The 24099-nt window shown below is 32.2% G+C and overlaps 5 protein-coding genes across 5 annotated transcripts in view; all 5 read left to right on the top strand.

Moving 5' to 3' along the window:
• The first annotated feature begins 183 nt into the window (after positions 1-183).
• On the top strand, positions 184-2674 carry LOC125876143 (uncharacterized). The gene is made up of 2 exons (XM_049557254.1): positions 184-510; positions 2187-2674. The coding sequence occupies exons 1-2, from the start codon at positions 276-278 to the stop codon at positions 2498-2500; spliced, it is 549 nt and encodes a 182-aa protein (XP_049413211.1). The 5' UTR covers positions 184-275; the 3' UTR covers positions 2501-2674.
• Positions 2675-6011: 3337 nt separating this feature from the next.
• Positions 6012-8713, top strand: LOC125876968 (E3 ubiquitin-protein ligase RMA3-like). Its single transcript, XM_049558260.1, has 2 exons — positions 6012-6168; positions 7599-8713. Exon 2 carries the CDS (start codon positions 7604-7606, stop codon positions 8357-8359), a length of 756 nt encoding a protein of 251 aa, XP_049414217.1. The 5' UTR covers positions 6012-6168; positions 7599-7603; the 3' UTR covers positions 8360-8713.
• Positions 8714-10605: 1892 nt separating this feature from the next.
• LOC125876675 (expansin-A12) lies at positions 10606-13035 on the top strand. Its single transcript, XM_049557892.1, has 3 exons — positions 10606-10811; positions 11568-11877; positions 12598-13035. The coding sequence occupies exons 1-3, from the start codon at positions 10664-10666 to the stop codon at positions 12908-12910; spliced, it is 771 nt and encodes a 256-aa protein (XP_049413849.1). The 5' UTR covers positions 10606-10663; the 3' UTR covers positions 12911-13035.
• A 3985-nt stretch (positions 13036-17020) lies between these two features.
• LOC125876973 (pentatricopeptide repeat-containing protein At4g21705, mitochondrial-like) lies at positions 17021-20361 on the top strand. The gene is made up of 2 exons (XM_049558266.1): positions 17021-17388; positions 18698-20361. The coding sequence occupies exons 1-2, from the start codon at positions 17059-17061 to the stop codon at positions 19889-19891; spliced, it is 1524 nt and encodes a 507-aa protein (XP_049414223.1). The 5' UTR covers positions 17021-17058; the 3' UTR covers positions 19892-20361.
• Positions 20362-22284: 1923 nt separating this feature from the next.
• LOC125876311 (choline transporter protein 1) overlaps positions 22285-24099 on the top strand; it is a 5746-nt gene continuing 3931 nt past the window's right edge. Inside the window, exons 1-2 of the mRNA XM_049557462.1 lie at positions 22285-22678; positions 23593-23951. Coding sequence (XP_049413419.1) covers positions 22488-22678; positions 23593-23951 — 550 coding nt within the window. The 5' untranslated portion in view covers positions 22285-22487. The remainder of the gene's footprint in view (positions 22679-23592; positions 23952-24099) is intronic.

The following is a 24099-nucleotide window of genomic DNA, read 5'->3' as shown; positions in this document are numbered from 1 at the left end:
AATACATAATTAGTAATTAGTTTAATCAAAATTTCAATACAAACATTCAATATGGGACTTATAATACATACTTCATAATTAGTTAAGCTTTCAATACGAACGTCCAACGCTAGGCTGAACTTTATTTTCTAAAAAAAAACTCAATAACCAAACTTTTTTCGCCTCAGCCACAGACCTCACTATCTCTGTGTAAATATCCACTCCCTCTCTCTCTCTCCTCCCCATCTCTCCCACTGTCCACACACTCTCTCTCTCTATCTTTCACCTCTCTTTCCATGGCTGCTGTGTTGGAAACCATTACAGTCCCACGCGCATCGGCGCTGCCGTCGTCGTCGCTTGCTCCGGTCGCCGGTTATTCTTTCTCCGGTCCTCGTTCCTCTGTTAGATTCTCTCAATTCAGCGGCCTTAAGATCCAGCCAATTCGCTCATCCGTATCCACTAGCTCATGCTCTAAAATCATTCCCCGAGGAGGACGAGTCGTTTGCGAAGCTCAGAATACCGCCGTCGAAGGTATTTTATAACTGAAAGTATTTGTTACTCCTCTTTATATTGAGATTCTCCGTGCTCCTTTAAGCCTTAACTCTTGGTGAAAAGAAATTCAATTGCGTTACCAGTGGAAGTTTCTACTAGAGTTAATTTTTAGTTTTATCTGTTCTCAACAGGTTATAAGCTCTCATAGTAATAGAAGTAACTTGAGTTATATTTCGTATTCAAGGTATATTTACTTGGAATGGAAAATGAAATAGTGAACAATATGTGTCTTTCTTTGTATTCTGCTTGTGAGTTTTGGCATTTTCTTGTTGGTTACTTTGTTTCCCTAATGTCCTTGTTAGTTGAATTAGATTTATGTAGTATGCGAGAGTCAGTAGTGAGGATAATTGGCAGATTTGAGAACAGATTATGCTTTATATTTTCCTTGAATAGTGAGCTGGTGTTTGTCATTTAGTACTCTCTCAGTTGAAGGTTGAACGTTTGGATACTTTCCATAGAAAGAGAGGGAAGGAAATCCTCTAGCAATATTGATGCTCAAGTTTTTGTGTTTTCTCTTCCCTCGTGTTTAAATCCTGATACATCGAAGGCAAGTAAGAGCCTCAAAGTTGCTGTTTGATTTTTTGTGCACATAGCTAATAACTTTGGATTAGCTCTCAGGTTAGTAAAATTGGAATTTGTCCAGGAAAACCACAAGTAAAATGTCGATTACTCGTGTTAGATGTCCTTTAGGAGTCTTCGAGACAAGAATAATGTCGTGATACTCTGCAAAGAAAAGAAAGGAAACAAGAGAATGCAAAACATATGAAACATCCTTCGTGTAAAAAAATTGGGATCATCGTTCATGTGCTCCTTCACCTTTCACAACCACCTGACATCTGTCTTTCATAGCTCCTCTTGTTAGCTTCTTTACTTTGTTTCCTTTTCTATTGGAAATAGTATGTTAAGCACATGTAATGGTTTGAATCCTACTGCAGTTAAAAGCATGGTATGCATGGTATTTAAGTGGAGAAGGGCAGTGAGGTGGGTTTATATCCACAAAGTTTCGAACCATGCGCCACTGACTCTTGGGGATTTCTTGGCTATAAAAGAACGATGTTGGTCTGTGTTCTTTAACAATTTATATAAGGGAACTAGTAGGTCAAGACAATAAGCTCATAAATGGTAAAAGATGTCATAGGCTCGTTATGGTATAAATTAGGATTCCCTCAAAGCTGTGCTACTTTCATAGTTTCACTTACCTGCTAAGAATTCATTGAATATTGGTTGCTGGCATATTGATTGCTCATGATGAGGCATTCTTTGCTACTATTTAGAAGTACTATCAACTTGAACTACACATGTTGGATACTGATAGAGTTACTTGTGAAGCTACTGCCAATCTTAGGGAATAAACATTGTTAGGCAAATCAGTGCTTCCTTCGCCTTGCAGAATCTTCATGCTTCACCATGGCTTGAGCACCTTTTGTGAGAGATGTAGATGTTGCACCAGTTATATACTTATATTAGCCATAAATGGGAATCTGTGTTGTCAACTTTGCTCTTTAGCTGCCATAATATGATTAGTTTTTTTAAAAAATGGATTCACAAGTTTTTCCAGTCTAGTTAATTATAGAGAGAATTGCTTTTGTAGAATTCCCATTAATCACTATAGTTAGCATCATTTGCTGGTTTAACACAGTTCTTGGAAATTGCAGTGGCTGCTGTTAGTGATAAAACATGGAAGACACTTGTAGTTGAGTCTACTGTACCTGTACTGGTTGAATTTTGGGCTCCGTGGTGTGGTCCATGCCGAATGATCCACCCCGTCATTGATGAACTAGCAAAGGAATATGTTGGCAAGCTTACATGCTTGAAGCTGAACACAGATGAAAGTCCTTCCATTGCAACCGAATTTGGAATCCGAAGCATCCCAACTGTGATGATATTCAAGAATGGAGAGAAGAAAGATGCAATCATTGGTGCAGTTCCTAAATCAACACTTACCACCTCCATAGAAAAATTCTTGTAAAATGTTGCATATATAGGTATATTATCCGGGAATTTACTTATATATTCCCTTTCAGCCTCCAGTGCGGCAATTGTTTAAGTAAACCAGTAATGCTCCTGTATAGTTGGGTTGCATTGTGTTTCCCCTTACTTAAACGTTGCGTTGATTGTTTCTCATGTTTAGAAATTCACTTTTATCTATTAATGCTTTTAACAAAGCATAATCCTACTCATGCTTTGAATAAAAACTCGGATATTTCCTACCTTGTTTGGTGCCTGTAGCATCAAAACAATCACGGGCAAAGCACACAAGCTATATATGTTTTTCAGTAATCCTTGGGTTTGTGAGATCAGTACTCACAACTGAGGTTTTCTGGGTTGTTCTATACCTTGCTGACAGGTGATGGAGAATTTGTGTTTAATAGAGCTGCAATTCATCGAAGCAAATCTGGGTATTCGTGTAATGGTAAGGATATATGTGAGTCATTTCTATAACGAGGGTATATCAGGCCCTTTGATATGCGGATAATAATTCTCAGCTGACATGGCATTGACAGTATGTTTAAAAAACTAATTGGTCCATCCCTCTGATATACCTACAGGGAAAAGAAAAAAAGTGCACAACTTTATGTCTCTGTATATAATGGACATACAGGCTGTAAGATACTCAAACTGTCAAAACATATTGTGGATAAGTTCTACTCAAAGCCGACGTAGCATTGATTATTTGCTCAAAAAAAAAAATTTGGAAGGTTGTTGCATGTGTTTTTCGTTAGGGATAAGACATCAGAAATCTTGAATAATAGTAATATTATCAGTTACACATCTAAATCAATCGATCAATGAAGTTGTTGAGAATCGTGAAATCTCATGTGATTCTTTTCATCTGTCTTAGTTTTGGTGGACAAAATTATTGTTAGTGGAGGTGGCAGGTATTCTACCGAATTAATCAATTGATGTGTGTGAAAGATGATCCGAACACCACGATCATAAGTTTTTTTGTGTATCTTGTTATTTTTTAACTTAATTTTCATGTATTATTTGAAATAGTAAATTATGCCGAGTGTCATTTTAAGTTAAGAGTGCAACAACATTCTCGTAAATTTAGAGATTCACATGTCCTTATCATTACACAAATCTAAATGAATCGTTCATGCTTTCTCTTGTTTTCCAAATATTAACGTGCTCTTGCATTGAATTAGCATAATCAAATGAACTTTTTGACGGTGCAAATGAAAGCATTAATTACTTTCGACTAAAACAATAATTAATTATATACTATAAGAATTAATCAAACACTTAATAATTAATAAACATGTGTAGTTTGCACTCATTGTCATAGAAACGTATACTACTCTCTATGTAAGTATCAATTAAATTAACACCGATATAGTTTAAGAAGAATTACTTCATCGATGTTATAATATTATTTGTCATACTTCACTTTTAAAAAATAAATCTATATGAAGTTTGGCTAACTATTAAAGATATATTTTTTTAGAATATTAATATAAAAAGAATTAAGACTTTACGTATTTTTCATATAGCTTTTAAATATCTAGATAGAAATGAGGTGAAAGGCNATTTTTAAAATATTCTTTCAATTTTACCCTTTAAGTTAGTATTGGAATTAGTTATTATAATTAATGTTTAGTTATTTTTGACAATAATTAATAAGGGTAAAAATGAAAAATTATGTTCAATTTATGTCCTAACCTACTTTTCTTAAAGGGTGTGAAACGCTTTGAGTTAATATGAAATGGAGGGAGTATAAGAATTAATCAAACACTTAATAATTAATAAACACGTGTAGTTTGCACTCATTGTCATAAGAAACGTATACTACTCTCTATGTAAGTGTCAATAAATTAACACCGATATAGTTTAAGAAGAATTACTTCATCCATTTTATATTATTATTTGTCATACTTCACTTTTCAAAAATAAATCTATATGAATTTTGATTAACTATATATATTTTTAGAATATTAATATGAAAAGAATTGAGACTTTTACGTATTTTTCATATAGCTTTTAAATATCTAGATAAAAATGAGGTGAAGGGCGAGAAAAAAATAACTAATATGTCAGTTTTTAAACATGTTTTGAACAAAGAAATACGAAAAATTAGAAAAATAAACACACTTTACGTGCCAATCACACTTCGATTGTCTTTATAATAGGGCCTTTATAATAGTATAGTGATTTTGATATTCCACCAACACTTTTCCCTTTTTCTTTTTGGTAGTTGAAGAATGAAGAAAGAGGAAAATACAACTTACTGCTGAAGATATATGACTTTTAAAAAAGTTCTCTGATACAAACACAAGAAATAGTGAAATAACTGGGGGCGGATCCACTCTTAGCTAAGGGATGTCAAGTAATATCCTTCTTCGTTGAAAAATTACATTGTATATATATTTAATTTTGAATATATATAGTTAAAGATTTAGTCTAATGATTAAGATGTTACGAAAATTTCTTGAAATCGTGTGTTCTAATCATAACGTTTAAGTTTTTATTTTGTACCTTATCCTCCCAACATAATGCCATTCCAAACATGATCTTCTTATTTTTGGCAAACTACTTCATACAACTTGCAAAAAGTAATGAAAAGACTATTTTTTTTCAGTAATGGTAATATTCGAGTTAGCTACTTAGCTTATATACACGTTTATTAATTTTACACAATATTTATCACCCTTCTATCACCAATAGATATCAAGTAATCTTGTCAATTAATATTAGGACTAACAAAAAAGTCATCTAATAAATTTATCCGTACTGAAATTTAAACAAAAAATCTTACTCATATTCAAATTCATCTTAAAACTAATAAAGTAATATAAATACACAATAACTAATTATATTTAAAAATAAAATCACATGTAAGAATCCAAATCATGAACCACTACGTTCATCGAATTCGAAATAATAATCATAAGGCATGATAAAATAAATGAAATTTCTTCGTATTATTCAAAGATTTCAAGTTTGACCCTAAGAATCAAAATAGACAAATATCTAGTTGGAGGAGTTTCTCTTCAAAGATTCTTCCGTTGACATTAATAGATACTAACATGTTATCGTTAATAAAGTTCGATTAAACGAAAAAGTAAAATCTAAGCATTGTGAATGAGTGATGGAGTAATAATATTTTTTTTTCATTCTTCATTATATATTTTATGTTAGAGCTTTAATCGTAAATCACCCTTGATGAGCTATTTTACTTTTTAAATAAATTTTTCGATAAGAAATTAAATATATCGAGCTCAAAATAGATATTAAATATCGAATGAGAAAATTATATATTTTATGTTAAAGCTTTAATCATAAATCACCATTGATGAGCTATTTTATTCTTTAGATAAATTTTTTGGCAAAATTTTAAATATAGCGAGCTCAAAACAGATATTGAACATCGAACGAGAAAAATAGTAACTACTGAGAAAATGGGGTCACACGCACGTCCCTATCTTTTCTCAAATTACGCGGTTGAGAAGTAATAATAAGAAAATGAAAATTGAGAACTGAACTTTCTATAAATACAAAAACAACCCCCATAAATATCGAAACCGACCCGTTATCCTCCTCCATTCAATTTTTCATCTTTTTTCTCACTGTCTCTTTACCTTCGCTTTCTGCAATTCGCCATTATTGAAACTTCTTCCTTACGTTATTCATCTATTGGTACGTTCTTCATCTTCTTTTATGTTTTTGTGTTAATGTTTTTGAGATCCTTGTTTTCGCATATTGTGTGTTTTTGAATTGATTGAATTATTTGTCAAAATTTCTGTTCATTGTAATCTATGTTTGTTTTGAGTTTTGTGTTCATGGAGAAAATGGAGAATTTTCAATTTGCTCATTGAATTTGAGGTTAAAATTGTCAATTTTGGATTTTGACATTGGGAAGGAATTTGGTCAACTTACTCTAATTTTTGGTTAATTGTTTCTGGTTATGGTTAGGAGTAGTTAGTGTTGGTATGTGGTGGGATCGGGGATGGGTATGATTCCTCCATGTTTAACCAGAGTTCTCGGGTTCGAGTCAGGGAATGAATTTTTTTAAAATCTTGGTAGGGAACTCTTTCTCCATTGATGGGTTCTGAATTAGTTGGGCTCTAATGTGGCTATTGTTGTATTAGGTTGGAAACCAAAAAGAAAGAATTAATGGTGTTGATTAGTTTTGTGAAAAAGAAAATCTTTATATTCATTGAACTGCTTGTGTTTGTGCAAGTGAGTTCTTTTGATGATTTTAGTTTTGTGCCATGCTTACTTGTTTCAGAAATTGAAGAATTTTATTTGTTTCGTTTCGAATGCGTGATAGGGAAAGTTTCACGTGCATTTATGAAATGGAGAAATGAAAAGAGGAATTTGGGAGATAATTTTGTTATATGTCAACTTGTGCAATCAAAGTTTATGTTTATATATCCTATTGGCATACAGATATTAACCTTTCCGATGGCATTTCTATGTGTTTTTGGCTTTTAGATATTGAAATGTAGGCTGGAGTTTGACAAACAAATGTATTTTCAATCAAAACGAATTGAAATGCAATTTTAGTCATATTCTAGCTTTGTGATCTATTTCAGTTTTTCAGGACCTAATTCTTGTTTATAAATAGATTCTAGCTACATCGTAGTTTTTCCACTACTTTTGTTTTGAAGAAGACGGATTCGAGTGAATAGATGCAATCCTATGATTTAGTATTTCGTGCTTGAATAGAGCGTGGTTACTTGGGACTATATTTTATGCAACCCTTGCTCCTCACTAGTCACACGCATACTCCCGACAGGCCAAGTTCTAAATGATAGGAAAACGAAAAAAAGAACTAGGAAGATGCTTTGTTAAGTTGTCTTCTTCATTTTGCTTTCCAAATGGTCATACTAATTATATAGAATGGTCTTTTGGAAATCTGAAGTTTAGAATTGTTGACATGCAATCATAATAATGCTGTGCTGATAAACATGTATGTTTTCATTTGTATGATTCATTTCTCGTTTTAAAGTGTTATCATAGATCCTGTCCTTGCAGATTTTCAAGTTAATTTTCTAGGGATGGCAATTTACTTCCTATGGATCTTTTAGTGGCTGATTTGTTTGCAAATTTTGTCCTTTTAACAGATCTCATGGCTTTGGAACAAAATTTTGTTGGTGAAGATATGTTCAGTTTTGTATCTGAAGAAGATGTTTCCCTTAAGAAAGGGAGTGCAGTTCCAGTTCCAGTTCCAGTTCCAACGTCAAGTTCTGACAATATAACAGGAGGTTATGATTGCAATATTTGTCTCGACTCAGCACACGATCCTGTTGTCACCCTCTGCGGACACCTCTACTGCTGGCCTTGCATTTACAAGTGGCTTCAGGTTGATAGCTCAACTCCGGGATCAGAAGAGAAATGTAAATGTCCAGTCTGTAAGGCTCACATCTCAAACTCATCGCTGGTACCTCTCTATGGCCGTGGAACATCATCCACAGAATCTGAATCCAAGAAGTCTCAACGGGATGTTGTAGTACCACGCAGGCCTCAAGCCATTGAGATATCAACTCTCGTTAATTCATTGTCTCCATCTTCTCACGTGAGTCAGCAACGTCATCACAGACGATCCATACCCTCTGCCTTTGGTAGCTATGCTGCTTTGGCTCCATCCAGCTTTGGGGGTACTCCAACAATCAGTTTATCCAGTCCAACAGTTGGGGTATTCGGAGAAATGTTTTTGGGAAGGATGTTCGGGAACTCAGACACAAGTTTATTTGCTTATCCTCACCCAAACACTTCCACCATTCCAGGAAGTGGCGGTTTTAGAATGAGGCAGGTGGAAAAATCTCTTAACAGATTATCCATCTTTCTTTTCTGCTGCATTATCCTATGCCTTCTCCTATTCTGAGTGTTTAATATTTGATGTATAGTTGTGAAAATTATGCAGACTGTTGTCACTAACAGTCGATTAGTAGATAGTAGAAATACATAGGCATATAAGAGATTCAACAATCACCAAAAAAAAAGCTTCATACCGCGTAAAGGTTGCTTTTTTTGTTCTTACTGTTATATTGTTGCGCATTCCCTTCTCTTTCGCGGAACTATCTTGCCCTTGAGAAAGTGGCAACAGACATAGCCATGGCTATCTGTTCTGTTACTTTGGTAGTCTCTTGTAAGGAGCCCAGTGAACCTTTTACTTTGTGGCCCAAATGGTCTTTGTGATATTGGCAATGTAATATGAAGAATGAACATGTTACTTTCCTATTTTTTCTGTATTCTCTGAACTTCATCTTCTGTTTGTTTGGATTTTCGTAAGTCAATTAAAGTTTTCTATCCAAGCCTCTCGAAAATGCAGGGTAAGACTCTATAGAATAGACTCTTGTGGTTTCAGGCCTTCCCCGCATCTCCATATAGCAAGAGTTTAGTGTATTGGGTTGCCTTTTTTTTTTTTTTTTTTTTTAAATTGAAGTTTTAGAATCTAATTTGTTCTCGCGCTGGACTATAAGCTCATGTGTTAATGATAGGGTTTTAAATTTAATTTTTGAATTTCTTAATACGAACACAAGTATTGAGACTAACATCAAGATTTTCACTAAGGAGATTTAAAATCATAAAGAAGTAAATAAGGGAATTTAACATCTATATACGCAACAACAACGAATCCATATGATTTCACAAGTGGTGTGTACATTCTTTATCCTACCTAGTGCAAATATAGAGACTTTTCTAAACGATTCTTAGCTCAAGTAAAACATTATATATATATATATATATATATATATATTATTATTATTAGCCTTGGATTTATAATATAATTCAATGAAAGGATTCTAATGAACTCCTTGCCCCTCCTAGCTTAGCTGATGAGTGTGACCAAACTTATACGTAACCTTCAAGCTTCGACCTATCTTTTTTTTTTGGGTTTCTCTGTATGGTACTCGTATGTGAGTCCGACTAATTTGAATTTGCGCCGCTTAAGGCCCAAATGAGGGGAGAAGTGCTCTCTATCAAAAAAAAATTAATATCCAAAACTCAAATCTGAAACCTTTAATTAAAAAATGAACAATTTCACACCCTATCAACACGTAGATAATCCATTACAGCGAAGACAAACAAGATTTCAGTTATTCCATCTACAACCAGTATCAATTTTTTTAATTCAAATTAATAAAAGAAAGTACCGGGAAAGAGATAAAGTTCGTACTCCGTACGTTCAACCAATATTAAGTTAATGAAATTGTATCAATCGACTGACTAATTAGATATATCCTAAAGTCAATAACATGAATATATCACATACTTCCTCCGTCTCAAATTATTTATCATGATTCTCGCTTTTACACATCTTCAAGAAATATTAATTAAGAGGCTATTTTAACTATTTTACAATAATTTTGTCTTCTTAAATTTTTAAAATGATATTAATTTGTGTAAATAATTTTAAAAATTACGACAGATAATTTGAGACGGAGAGAATATGTATATGATTAGCTGCTGATCGGATAATCACCGACGAATTGCAATTAAAACAGATTCTGCATAAACGGTGACATGTGATCTTGCTTTCTTCTTGTCTATTTTCAACCCTTTTTTAAACAAACTTTTACGTACATTTCCGTATAATAAAAAGAAAAAACGCGCATTGTTTTGAACTTTCTCAAAAATGAATAACAATAATAATAATAATTAATTTTTAAGATTCTTAGTATTGATGGTTTAATTAAACTCACTTTATTTTTAAAATTATAGGATCAAACCTAAAATTTTTACGCATATTTATGTTTTGTTTTGCCTAAAAAATGAAAATTTGAGAAATCAGACGATGCCACAACGAAACGAAAGGAGAAGATAAAGGAGTGAATGATATTCATTGATATTGTGTAGTAGCATTTTCGGGGATTTAGAATAAGAAATGCTAATTATACTAATTAAACAATTAGTAGTGCTAATCATTTTTGCTAATTCACAGTATTTGTAAGATGAATAATTAAGTTTGTATTATAAGTAATCACCGACAACCGCGTATTTCTTATTACTGCTACTCTGTAGTAAGCATTAATTATTTGTTTGAAAAAATTATAGAATCCTAAAGTCTATAAAATAGGCACGTTCATTCATGCACTAATATATCTACTCATTATCTTCACTTCAATTCCAAGAAATATTAATACATTATATTCTTTGTTCCATTTTGAAAATTTCAAGGTTAATTATGGAGAAATTTGTTCCTAATATTTCGATTTGGAGGTTTGTTTTGTTGTTTACTACTTGTAATTTGTTTATTGAGGAGATTAACGCACAAAATTGGCTTAATGGTCATGCTACTTTTTATGGAGTCAATCAAGATCCTAGCACCTTTGGTAAGCACCTCATTAAATTAAATGTTGCTTCTCTATGGTATCAATTGTTGCTTTATTGAATTTGTTTCACTAACATAACTCACGTTTTGACTTTAATTAGTTGCATGAAATCGTTGTAGGCCAAACATTCATATTGGCGTGTAGGATGCACCTTGTCTCACCATCTCAGTCTTGGATGATTCTTGTGAATGTTAAGCTAGTTTTTATAGCTGAATTAAGATTAAGATCAATTTCTTATCAAGAGACAACGTAATTGTTTTGTTTCTAGAATGAATCGATTAAAAACATATAGTTTACTTTATGTTACTGAAAAATGGACGTGTTGAGTCAAAAATGAATAGGTTAAAACAAGGCATCAAACTATGAACATGTCACATGTGACCTCATTTGTTCACAAAAGTTTTGCTCATGCCATATATTGATTGTCATGGATCGATCAATAAAAGGTCATAATTCAATTTGTTCAACATGATCCAACTTCATTTTTCATTGTAATTTTTTTTGTAATTTTGTATATTTGGGTTGAATTTTCATAACATGCCATTTACTCTATTTGATTCATCGATATAATAACATGTGTCGAGTTCAATCTACTAGATCATGAGTCATAACTCAATCCGTCTACCTTAAACATATGTTGAATATTCTTCTATTCTTCCCATATGATAAATATTATTTCATTAAACGTACCAAGAAGTACAAACAATAATAAGCTTTATAGTAATTAATTCCTAACTAAATAAAATTGGTCATTAGGTGGAGCTTGTGGTTACGATAACCCTTATCATGCCGGATTTGGAGTAAACACAGCGGCATTAAGTAGTGCCTTATTCAGAAATGGACAAGCATGTGGAGCTTGCTACACAGTGAGATGCAACCGCCAGCTCGATCGCAAGTGGTGCCTCCCACATGGGGCCGTCACAGTGACGGCCACCAACTTCTGCCCTCCGAATAATCATGGAGGGTGGTGTGATGCACCACGTCAACATTTTGACATGTCTATGCCTGCTTTCCTTCGCATTGCTAGACAAGGCAATGAAGGCGTTGTTCCCATTCTCTACACCAGGTATATATATATACCGCGTTCTTATATATGATTTAAAAAAAAACTAATTATAATCAATGACGTACACAAAATTTGTCAAATCTTTTTAGGGATTTACTTTTTTTTCGATTCAACTATACCTTTATTATGGACGTTTTAGTTAATAAAAGTTAAACTCCCTTTTTTTTAATGAATAAATCATGATGCTACGTACATTGTAACTTGTAAGACTAAAGAAAACGAAAAGACAACATATGTAGAAAAAGAATAATTAGCATGTGAGCAACTTGCTTCTTGTCCAAGAATAAAGCCTATACATTAAGAATCACACTACAACAAGATCAAACAACTTTTGTATATATTTGTAATATATATAATATATAACACCTTTTGGCACGTTTACTTTATATATTCAATAGAATCGTAACTAAAATTTTGAATTTATGATTTCTCTATTTTAAAAACGATAACTTATTGAATTATATATGGATAAAATATTCATCATTTTACCAGATATAATTAACTGTTACGTATAACAAAATGATGTTATATCAATGATTATTAATAATATAATATGTTGTTGTAGAGAGATTTTATTGTACATGTATATTAATTGGATTCATTTTAAACACAAATACAAGATCTGTGTCGAATTAAAACTCAACGCTATTGAATTCTATCGAATCGTAAGCAGAACTGTAACTTCGCCCTTAATATATATATATAAATTTAATTTTGCAGGGTGGCATGTAAGAGGAGTGGAGGAGTACGTTTCACATTAAAAGGACAATCAAATTTCAACATGGTGATGATATCTAATGTTGGAGGTAGTGGTGATATTAAGAGTGTTTCCATTAGAGGCTCAAGAACAAAAACTTGGCTTCCAATGTATAGAAATTGGGGTGTCAATTGGCAAAGTCGAAACGATCTTCGATCACAAACGTTGTCGTTTAGAGTCACATTGGTTGATGGTAAGACGATGGAATTCATCAACGTTGTACCTTCTGCATGGAAATTTGGACAAACTTTCGCCTCACGCAGACAGTTTAATTAATTAATTAATTAAGTATTAAACCTAAACAGAAAGTATACTTTTAAATTTATATTTAACCTACATCATGTTCATGACCTGAGATTTTTTTTAGATGGTTCATGGACATGCTAGTAAGTTAATAAAAAAATACTAATTAAATTGTATTGTGTTTTTTTTTTGCATGACGATTTCATAATTGGAATTAGTCGATACGATGAATAATGATTTTTTTTTTAATGTATTATGTATCACGATGTAATTGTTATGCTCTAGAATTTTGAGAGCATGACAAGCTTAGTATATTTTACTAATTTTAATAATAAATGTATTCTCATGAATGAGCTGAGAAAAAAATATGTGTTGGTGCTTTTTTTTCTCGTTTCCAAAAATATGATGCCTCTAAAGATATTAGGATCTGTATGTAATATCACAAATATAAGTTCTTACTTATATAAAAAAAATAAAATAATAATTCACAAGTTGATGATTTTGTAAAAAAATTTAGAGATAAAGTACCCGCACAATATGTAAACAAATAATTATAATGTAAATTGTAAAACATACCTTCGTCAATTCACTAATGCATAAGGGAAAGTAGATGTGAATAGAATTACTGAAACAGGTAAAAGAATATAAACAAAAAGCATACATATTTTTGAATTTTATTTTATATTATACATAATATAGAGGTCAAGTTTTTTTTTCATCGATTTTCAATATCGACATTGGAGCCCGACTATTCTGGATTTACACCACATAGGACCCCATAAGAGGGGAAATACTCCCTACCAAAGAGTTTTTCATACCCAAAGTTCGAACCCGAGACATTTCATTAAGAAAGGAGCAGTTTCATTCGCTACACCACATCCATTGGTGATAATATTGAGTATAGTTGCATAAATTAGTAATGTTATTTAATGGAACCACTTAATTGAATAGTTTGTAACTATACTCTTCTTCACTATTTTATTTGTATTTTTATTATAAACAAATGGTCCAAAATAATTGTCATTTTACAAAATCAAGGTCTAGTTGATTACATTTTTTTTTTCATTTTGTCAATACTAATAGTTATTCTTTGAGGTACTAATAAACATTGACTAATTAGCCTAGAAAAACATAAGTGAAGTGTACATACACATTACACATCAATTATGTGATTGATTTCCTTTAATTTTTACATTTATTTATATTAAAGAGAGATTAAAGACATCTTACTTATTGAAGAGAGATTAACATTTTAATTGATTAAAGCTAATAAAATAAAGGAACGTAATTTCTTAAAGTACATATAAATAAAAAATATGACAAGTAAAATGTGTTGGAGAGAATAACAATAAAACAATATTGTTGATTAATTAACATCCAATAAATTCAATAAATATGGCGCAATATGATTGGTCGTGTATTTAGGAAATTTAAGGCAAAAATAAGGCCAAATATTGTATTTTATTCAAGAAACACAAAAAAAACATAAATTATGAAATTTCTAATCAAATAATTATATTTATTTGAGAAAAAAATATTATATGTAACAAGATATTTTTTTTATTAATATGATAATTAACTAGTAGGAATACATTCTTTAATATTGTTCAAGATAAATTCATATAATGTGGAATACTGGTAAAAATTTACTTGTTTGATTTATAAAGTGTCTGACAATAAAATTTGAAGCAATATTCGAATCACTAGTAACGGGAGCCCATTTCACACATTCTTTTGTCACGTCACCTAGTCCTCTATTCTTATATTTCAGATAAAATGGTGCAACAAATGATTTATTTGTAATTTGATTCATCCTTTAAGTCGATTTATCAATGTAACTTTTCATAACTAATATCCTAGAGAATTTACCACATTGTCGACCTAAATATGTGATGACGTTGTTTATTTTCTCTAAATCTTGAATAGCCTTTAAAGTGCAATTCTGAAGCACTATTCCAATTGAAGTGTCCTCAAGCTTTCCGTTGTGCTGTAATTGTATTATATATACTATGGACATTGAATGTGTACTTCAATTAAGCAATTTGAAAATATAGTCATCACATCAATCACCACAAATAAAATCTATTGTACCGTATATTTCACAATCTCGATAGAATTTACGATACCTTTACATATATTGATATCCGTCAAAATGACATTTATAGAAAAAAACCAAATTTGTTTGTACTCTTAATGTCAATACCTAATGCTTTTACGGTCAATCGTCATTTCTAAAGGTGATGTGTTCGATTGTGAAGTCATACTCAAGGATCACTACAAATTAAATAAAAATAACAAATATATTCTACAATTAAAATAACTCTCAAAATTATAGATGCACCCACTGTTGTAGTGTCATACATTTTGTTGCCATCACCGAAGCTTCTATTGGCTGTTATTATGGTTGTATCCATTTCTTATCCGATGAGGACTGATTTTTTTAAATCAACTTGAATGTATTTTTGATGTGTGTCTTGTTAATCTTAATACAATATTGCTCGACACTACGATTCACTATCTTGTTGTCAATACTAATCATCTCTTATCCTCTTTGTTCTATATATTGCAGAAGAAAAAAAAAACACAAGACTATGGAGTCAAATTTATTTTCTAATGTTATGCCTTGTGCTTCTATAGTTTGATATATAGCCAACACATCAAGTAATATGGGTTGGTGCCAGAAATAGTACTCTAATCCCTTTAACTAAATTTCTATTAATTATCATTTGAATTTCTTGTGTACTGGTGAAAATTTCTATAATTATGCTATATCTGAAATTTAATATATATCTAATGATTTGTTTCACATTACAATCAGTTTACAGTGATTGAAGCATGATCAATTAGTTTATAAAGATAGTCAAATCTGCATGAAACATGAAATTATCATGTTCGATTATTTCAATAATAAATCTACTAAAGCTAAATAACATGCTAATAACATTATAAATCATAGGCATGTGGGTCGCATGGGCACACCCCATCTAGTGTGTAATATAAGATAAATACAATTATACTACTAAACTTAATATAGCTAGTTGATAATTAAACATAAAAATGTACCCAAATGACTTTTTGAAATTATTACATCGGATCTAGCTCTACTTCAAATAACCAATCAAGAGATTTATGGAGACAGGGAGATCAAGTTACCTTAATCAATTACTAAAAGGATTATAATTGTTTGTTAATTATTAATTGACATAAAATACACGTGCGACACACGAAATGCACATATGATGCACATGTGATACATGAAATGACGCGTGACAAATGAAATGCACATGTGACACACGAAATGCACGTGGGATGCACGATATACACGTGTGATGCACAGGCGATACATGAAATGCACATGCGAAAGTATGCATATACTAATTGTATTCGATATACTTGAGACATTTACTTAAGCATTGTCTTTAGGCCCCTAATTTTATTAACTCGCCTTGATTGTTTGGATGTTTGTTAGAGTTATGTAGATATTAAAAATGTATATTCCGTCTGTTCATTTTAATTGTCATGGTTTTCATTTTTAGAGTCAAATGATATAACTTTGACTGACATTTTACGATGTGATTTTTCATCATATTGATTGTAAAAAATAGCAATTTATAGTACTTTTCATATAGTATTTGAATATCTAATTTTGTTTAAAATATCGAATTAATGAAATCCAATTTAACTTTAAAAATTAGTCAAATTGACTTTTGAAAAACGCAACATGACAATTAAAAGTGGACGAATGAAGTAGTTATGTATGTATTAATTAGTAACACGAGAATTAGTTACACATTTATTCTCCAGTTGAATTTTTAACTGATATGATTAAATTGCCTAGTTTAGTGAAAACGCTAAAGATCGTTTGGTAACTAGTAAAGAGACAACTTATTTATACATAAGTTATATAACGTTTGGTAGCTAATTAGCGAGTAAGTTATTCATATATAAAATTAATTCGACATTTGATTTATAATTTAAAACCCCACATAACTAACGTATGTATAAGTTATGAGGAAATATGTGTAGTATTTTAACGAAAATAGAAAATAAAAGATGGAAAATAATTATATTCCTTAATACTTTATCATTAGTGTCAAATTGCTATTATTAATTGTCTAAAACCCTAAATCTCGACTCTCTTCTTTGTTCAGCTATTTCAGTTTTTTTTTTGTTCAATTTCAATGTTGGGGAGCTTAAACCATTGTTGTTCTTCAGTATCACCACAGTCCACAAAGCCAATAAGCTCATCAATGAACTTCGCAAATTTGAGAAGATCAATTTCTTACAATCTTCTTCAAAGAGCTTTTCCAATTCGTGCTTATTGCACTGTGTATTGTTCAAATTCAAAGCGTAATAATTTGTTTTCCAGAATTAGCCCTGTGAGGCATGCGGATCTCATAATTCCAGTTCTGGATGAATGGGTGGATGAGGGCAGAAAGGTCACTAGTTTCGAGCTTCAACGCATTGTTCGTGATCTCCGTAGCCGGAAACGGTTTTCTCAAGCTCTCCAGGTTCCATTTCCTATCTGCACTTTTTCTTAGTCAATATTGGAATGTAGGGGCAAGGCTGCGTACACACCGCGGGGTATGTTGTTGTTTTTTTGTTAGTATTTGACTGTGATAGTCCTGAATAGAGGGGAATAGATATGAATGATTGATATAGCCGACTCAGTTAATTTTGGATTGAGGTTTAGTAGGCGTTTCGATATGAATTGAGTGATATTTGAAAAAAAGAGGTATTTTGAAGTAAGGGTATGTAGCGTTTGAAGTAGAGTTTGAGTATGCATTCCCAAATTTTGAGTGAAAAAATTGACAAAAGCAATAGATTCTTATGCTAATTGGGTCCTAAGTTGATTGAGTGATTGATTTCTGTTTGGGGAAGGGGAGATAACGCGACACTTGAGTATTGTGATTGAGCTAATGTTTCTTTGGTTTTTAATCTTCTTTAGCGAAAGACATAAATTATAATGATCTTAGTGGATCTACCAATAGAATTAAGCAGCTTCACCACAGTTTTTATGTTGAAATTGAGATTATAATGAGAAACAGGGACAATGTTATCTAACAGTCATTTAATCCAACTCATATGAACGATAACAAATGAAATGCAATGATAATGAATGAAGAAAACTAAAGGAAATAGCTATATGAATCAGTACAAGCTCTTGGCAGTTGGTATCAACCTATACTTGATATGAAGCATCGGTAGAAATTGAAGATATAATAGGTGGAAATAGGAAGATAGAAGGATAAAGGAGTAGAGAAAAGATAAGAGATAGAAAGAATAGAGGGAGAAATTGGTGAGGATAGATGAAGATTGAAGGGGAGTAGTTTCAGATAATTCTGGATTCTGACGGTCTTTGCTGTAATAGCTCATCTGTATATAGATAGACTAAGTTCGCACACCAGGCATGGGAAAGCTGAGGTGCGGAGCTAAGTCTGCTCACGTGACTTCAACCAATCCATGTTCTGCTTAATTGATTCAGGCTATGTTGCTCGGACTCTTAAAAAATGTTGATGGGCATGTGTCAGATCCTCCAAAAGTTGTGCATTTTTAGTGGATTGAGCATAGGTACGACAACATTTTGGAGAGTCCAAGCAAGATAGGATTCAGGTCTCAACAAAAATGGATTGTAAATGAAGTTTTCTTAGACAACCCTGTTTCTTACAAAGAAGAAATTGAGTATGATAGGAAATGCTCGTGCATCTGATGTAGAAGGGGAGAAAGGAACATGTTTCAACTTCTGGTCTCTGAATTTTACTACTACATCTGACTTTCCCTTGTTACTAAAGCTGGTGGTGCATGCTTGTTTCCATGTAGGTTTCAGAGTGGATGAGTGTCAGAGGTCTCTGCCCTTTCAAGTCAGGAGACTGTGCTGTGCATTTGGATCTTATTGGTGTTGTGCATGGTTGGGAAGCTGCAGAGTGCTACTTTAATAACCTTACCGATGAGCAGAAGAATGATAAGACTTCCGGTGCTCTCTTTAACTGTTATATTAGAGAACGCCTGGTTGAGAAGTCCCTAGCCCATTTTCAGAAAATGAAGGAACTTGGTTATGCTCACTGCACTCTTGTTTACAACAATCTCATGTGCCTTTACAGAAGTACTGGCCAACTTGAGCAAGTCTCTGATGTGCTATCAGAGATGAAGGAGAATGGTGTCACCCCTAATAACTTCAGCTATCGGATCTGCATCAATTGCTGTGGAGAAAGAGCTGATTTTAGTGGTATGGAGAAGCTTCTTGAAGAAATGGAAAGTCAGCCTTTCATATCAGTGGACTGGATCACCTATTCCATGATGGCTAATGTTTATATTAAAGCCAAGTTCAAGGAGAAAGCTCTTATTTTCTTGAAAAAGTTAGAAGATAGGCTACATAAAGATCCAATAGGTTACAATCATTTGATCTCCCACTACGGAAATCTAGGCAATAAGGAAGAGATGTTGCGATTGTGGGGTGTACATAAGGTTGTGTGTAAAAAGCAAATTAACAGGGACTACATCACCATGCTAGGTTCCTTAGTGAAGCTTGGTGAACTAGAGACAGCTGAGACCGTGCTAAAAGAGTGGGAGTCTTCTTGCCGCACCTACGATTTTAGAGTGCCAAATATCCTTCTAATTGGATATTGCCAGAATGACTTAGTTGATAAAGCCGAAACCATGCTGCAAGATATAGTCAAGAAAGGTCAGACACCAATCCCAAATAGTTGGGCTATCATTGCTGCAGGGTACTTGAATATGAATAATATGGAAAAGGCTTTTGAATGCATGAAAGAAGCTATAGCTGTACGAGGACAAAATCCAGCATGGAGACCAAAACCCCATCTGGTGTCTAGCATAAGTAAATGGCTCAGTGACCAACAAGACGCTAGAGAAGTAGAGGCTTTCCTTAGCTCATTAAAGACAGTAGTTACTGGAAATAAAGACGTGCATGATGCCACTAGAAACACAGAAGCCAGTGGAATAGAAGAAGAGAATGAAAACGAAGAAATTCTTAGCTATGAGCAGAGCAGGTAAACTTCTGCCCAAGCCTGGAGGAACAGGCACCTGTCTCATTTTCTCTATTATCCACTTCCATATGTTTGGAGAAAACGGAGATAAAAAAGAGTAAGCCGCGCTGTTGTTACTGTTGAGGCTAGCTTTGTATACTGTGAACTTATTCATTATCTGTGCTTGAAGATATGTGTAGAGCAGTGAAGAACAGTGGTACACGATTGCAGTGAGCTTGCATCTTGTACTGTCAAAATGAGAGGAAAAAACTGGCGATTTTGCAGCGTGGTTCGGATAGATCAGCATTTACCAGGTGTTTACAGTTATTATTTAGTAGTATTTGTTTTCACTCTAAAGCTAGAGTTTGAAAAAGATAAAGAATGTATTTTTTGAAATAAACAGTTTACAATTGCTCATGATTTACTTCAATTGATTTGTTCAAAAAAATACTGTATGATTGAGACCTCAATAATATATCAATGTCACATGGTCAAGTAAGTCAAGATCCAGCTAAAATGAAATCTTGATAGTCTACTGAAATAATTTGTTGAGAATTTACAAATTAAATTCAATCTATTCGATATTAAATTATAATCTTAATGGATATACTTTTCATATGTTATATATATTCAATGAGAATTGAACAAATTTATATTTTATGATTGTATTAAAATAAATTTTCCTTGTAAATAGTACATGATAATTTGGACATCCTGCTTTTGCACTTTTCACAACATTTGAAGTTGTTGATATGTCGGGCCTATGGGTATGGCGCCGTCCTTGGGTACTGTCCTTTTCCTTAAGCAAATCAAAGCGAGTCTTACGAAATTTAAAATTTATGAATTCAGATTTTAATTTTCTTAACATTATTGAATTATATATATATATATATAAGAATTTTCTGAAAATGAATATAAATATTAAATGAAAATCAATGAGTTCGATCGAATTCGTAAGCTATGTTATATTATTTCTACTAATAGCAAACTATCTCCAGATTTTTCGGTGATGGGAAATGTATCTACTCTTCGGCGGCTATTTTTAGTACTCTTTTCAAAAATAGCGGTGGAGAGGGGATTGAATAATAATTTGGGAACAAAATATGATTTTTTTGGTCTAGAGGTTACTCGTGTGGTAAACACCCTTTTTCTTTAATTTAAGGTTATAAATTTGAGCCACAAAAGTCTAGAGGGTTAAAAAATGAATTTATTTATTTATTTATTAGATTGTATAAGCAATTCCAAAAATACTAATATCACAATTTTAATGTTACTTCTATGTAAAATTTAACGTGGAATCATAATTTGAAATTTTTGAAATAAAATAATTTGATAAAAATACCCTTTTCGAAAGTTGTTCTTCTAAATCTTTTTAAAGAACAAAGATTAAATTGTAAATTTTTTTATCTATTATATGTAAACAAACATATGTTTTATATTATTACATTCTGTATATCTTATTTTTAATTCAATAGAACAAACAACTATGATGAAAAATACATATATTAAAAATATCATTATTATTTAATCTCATATTATAATCCCACGTTATAATCTATCTTTTCCTAACAGTTTTTATTGTCGGACGCCTACATATAAAAGTCCAGATTTTTGCAGTGAATATCCTCTTTTTTATTATTAAACTAAAAATGTTACTATATGATCTATTCTTGGAAAAAGTGAAAGCTTTTCTTAATTTTAAAAAAAAAACACTCATCTCATAGTTTATTTCCCTATTCATATTTTCTTTCATTAAAAATGTTGTTGCACTACCTATTTTTACAGAAAAACTAAATTTATTTCCATAAATAATCATTCTTCTTTTAAAGTTAAAATTATTAATCAATCTAAGTTATTACAAGAATCAATAGATTATTGGTCAATACTAGCTCCTTATTAGTTATATCCTATAAACATTCTCATGTTTATTTAAGTTATTTCCCAATTTAAAATGAAACTATTCTATGGTAGTATAATTTTGGCAAAAAAAATATAATTTGCTACAGTTTTGCATCCATACACAGGAACGGATCTAGATAGTTGATTAATGAATTTTTACATAAACTTCATAGCTCTTATTCAGATCGTAATTATTAAACTTGAATCTGTAGTAAATACTCATAAACTTTAAATTTTGAACTTGTTGCTAAATGCTAACATATCCTATCAATAACTTAGATATCTTGAGGGGCAATTCTTGTATTATACAAACCTACAAGGGTATTTCTAAACTTTTGCAAGAAAAAAAAAAGAAAAAAAGAAAGAAAAATGAAGCTCAAAACCAGTCCACTTTCACCTGTTGGCACTTTGTCATTAGATTCTGTCCTCTTACCCTTAAAAAAATATCCAATACAATCTTTGTCTTAACACTAAAAATAAAACTTTACATTAAAAAAAAAAGTAAACATTTTTAATCAGAACTAGTGGGACTAATTACTGAATTAGCAGAAATATATTCCCATAAACCCCTGTCCCTTTTTCACACTCCTTTTTTGCTTCTTTCTTCACACTCTTCACTTCCTTTTCATCTTTTCTGCAAAAAAAAATCCCATTTTTATGAACCCTTTTTTCTACTTCATTTTCAAGATTTGAAGAATTTTTATAGAGATTTAGGTGTAGTGGAAATGAGAGGACCTTTAGGGGCTGTAATAGGGAAGTACCCTTCAAGTGATGGTGGGGTAGCTGAAAAAGGGGATGGAATTATCAAACACAACAGGAAATGTAGAGATGTAGTGTTTCTTGTTATCTTTATTGCCTTTTGGGTTGCTATGATTGTTAATTCCAGCTTTGGATTCAACCAAGGAAACCCATTGAGGTAAAAAAAATAAAATCAAGAAATGAAAAAGTTGCCATCTTTTTTGCTGTTTTTGCATACCCTAAGTGTGTCTGTGCTGTTTTTGGCATTTTGATCTGTTAGTTTAATGTGTTTTGTGTGAGATGTTCTTTTTTGTTCATATCTTGTGGTAGTTAATGTGGGTTTGATTTACTTTTCTTTGAAAGGTTAGTCTTTTGTTGTTTTGGCTGAATGTAAATTTTAGATGTTGCTTTGTTTTTGTCTAGCTGAGGTACAAAGTTATCTTCTTTAAGACTTAACCTTCTGAAGGGTGTGGAAAAATGCACAAGTGTTGCCACAAGTTGTAAAGAATGTTCTTTTTTGGCTCTTTGTTGTTGAGATTGTCATTAAAAGAACCTGATTTTATGGCCAATGTTATAAGTTAAAGATTGGTATGGATATGTGAACTCCTTGTTTGGAAACAAGGAATTGTGTGACAAGTTTTTAGAGAAAACATACTTATATTTACTTAAGAGGGTTGATTACTCAGATAGTCACTCAACTAATAGTTATTATCTCATAAAGAATACACCTTTCTTCTTAGACTTCAATTTTCTTCAACAAAGAAAGTGACTTTCCGAGATAATAATTATTAGTTGAGTGACTATATGCGAAATCAACTCAAGAATGTTTTGCATCTAGCCCCTTACATATGGCCTGATTCATCCTTTAATGGCTAAACATGTAGAAATTCTTTTTGATAATATGTCTTCAATGATATCATTCAAAATTCTGGTTACACTACTGTGAAGGGTTCTTTTTCACTAAATGGAATTATATTATACGAGCTTTTCAGCTTGTCCATGCGAAAAAAGAAAAAAGATCTTCCCTTTTTCAATGGATATACTTGTTCACTCATTTGTTGTATTGCTGATGCATCTATTTTGGCTCATCAGGCTAACATATGGGCTGGACTATAAAGGCAATGTTTGTGGTGATAGACATGCCGATCCTGATCTTCGTGAATTGGAACTCAGATACTGGGTGAACCCAAATCAAGTTTATGAAAGTGGTTCAAAGGATAATCAGGCCAAACTTTCTAATGCTAGAACTATTTGCTTGATGGACTGCCCTATCCCATCTGAAGATTCTCTAAATTGGGTGTGTGACTATCCAGAAGGTGAGGTTCGTCTGTCAGTAGATGACTGGATCGATAGAAATTATGATTATTTTGCGGACCTTACTCCAGACCTAAGAAACACTTCACTTCAGCTTCAAGGTCCCTGCTACCCTGTCATATTTCCAAGTGTTAATGGTAAGTGAAAGTATCATTTGCGGCATGATATGTCAAATCACATTGTTTGCTGAGTACTTTTTATTGATTTGGGAACCAGCTTAATTAAAGGTCCTTTTTGATGATTTCAGCTCCCCCACCTGATAAAATGGAAGATACTTACCACAAC

Source organism: Solanum stenotomum, chromosome 9 (genome assembly GCF_019186545.1).
Source record: "Solanum stenotomum isolate F172 chromosome 9, ASM1918654v1, whole genome shotgun sequence".
Taxonomy (NCBI): Eukaryota; Viridiplantae; Streptophyta; class Magnoliopsida; order Solanales; family Solanaceae; genus Solanum; species Solanum stenotomum.
This window is presented reverse-complemented; position numbering and strand designations above follow the sequence as displayed.

What these genes read in the sequence shown, in the direction of transcription:
- LOC125876143 (XM_049557254.1), top strand. Translation starts at nt 276, where the DNA reads ATGGCTGCTGTGTTGGAAACCATTACAGTCCCACGCGCATCGGCGCTG. An exon ending in TCAGAATACCGCCGTCGAAG is followed by an intron (nt 511 to 2,186) that starts GTATTTTATAAC and finishes TGGAAATTGCAG; the next exon opens with TGGCTGCTGTTAGTGATAAA.
- LOC125876968 (XM_049558260.1), top strand. Translation starts at nt 7,604, where the DNA reads ATGGCTTTGGAACAAAATTTTGTTGGTGAAGATATGTTCAGTTTTGTA.
- LOC125876675 (XM_049557892.1), top strand. Translation starts at nt 10,664, where the DNA reads ATGGAGAAATTTGTTCCTAATATTTCGATTTGGAGGTTTGTTTTGTTG. An exon ending in TCAAGATCCTAGCACCTTTG is followed by an intron (nt 10,812 to 11,567) that starts GTAAGCACCTCA and finishes ATTGGTCATTAG; the next exon opens with GTGGAGCTTGTGGTTACGAT. An exon ending in GTTCCCATTCTCTACACCAG is followed by an intron (nt 11,878 to 12,597) that starts GTATATATATAT and finishes TTAATTTTGCAG; the next exon opens with GGTGGCATGTAAGAGGAGTG.
- LOC125876973 (XM_049558266.1), top strand. Translation starts at nt 17,059, where the DNA reads ATGTTGGGGAGCTTAAACCATTGTTGTTCTTCAGTATCACCACAGTCC. An exon ending in GGTTTTCTCAAGCTCTCCAG is followed by an intron (nt 17,389 to 18,697) that starts GTTCCATTTCCT and finishes GTTTCCATGTAG; the next exon opens with GTTTCAGAGTGGATGAGTGT.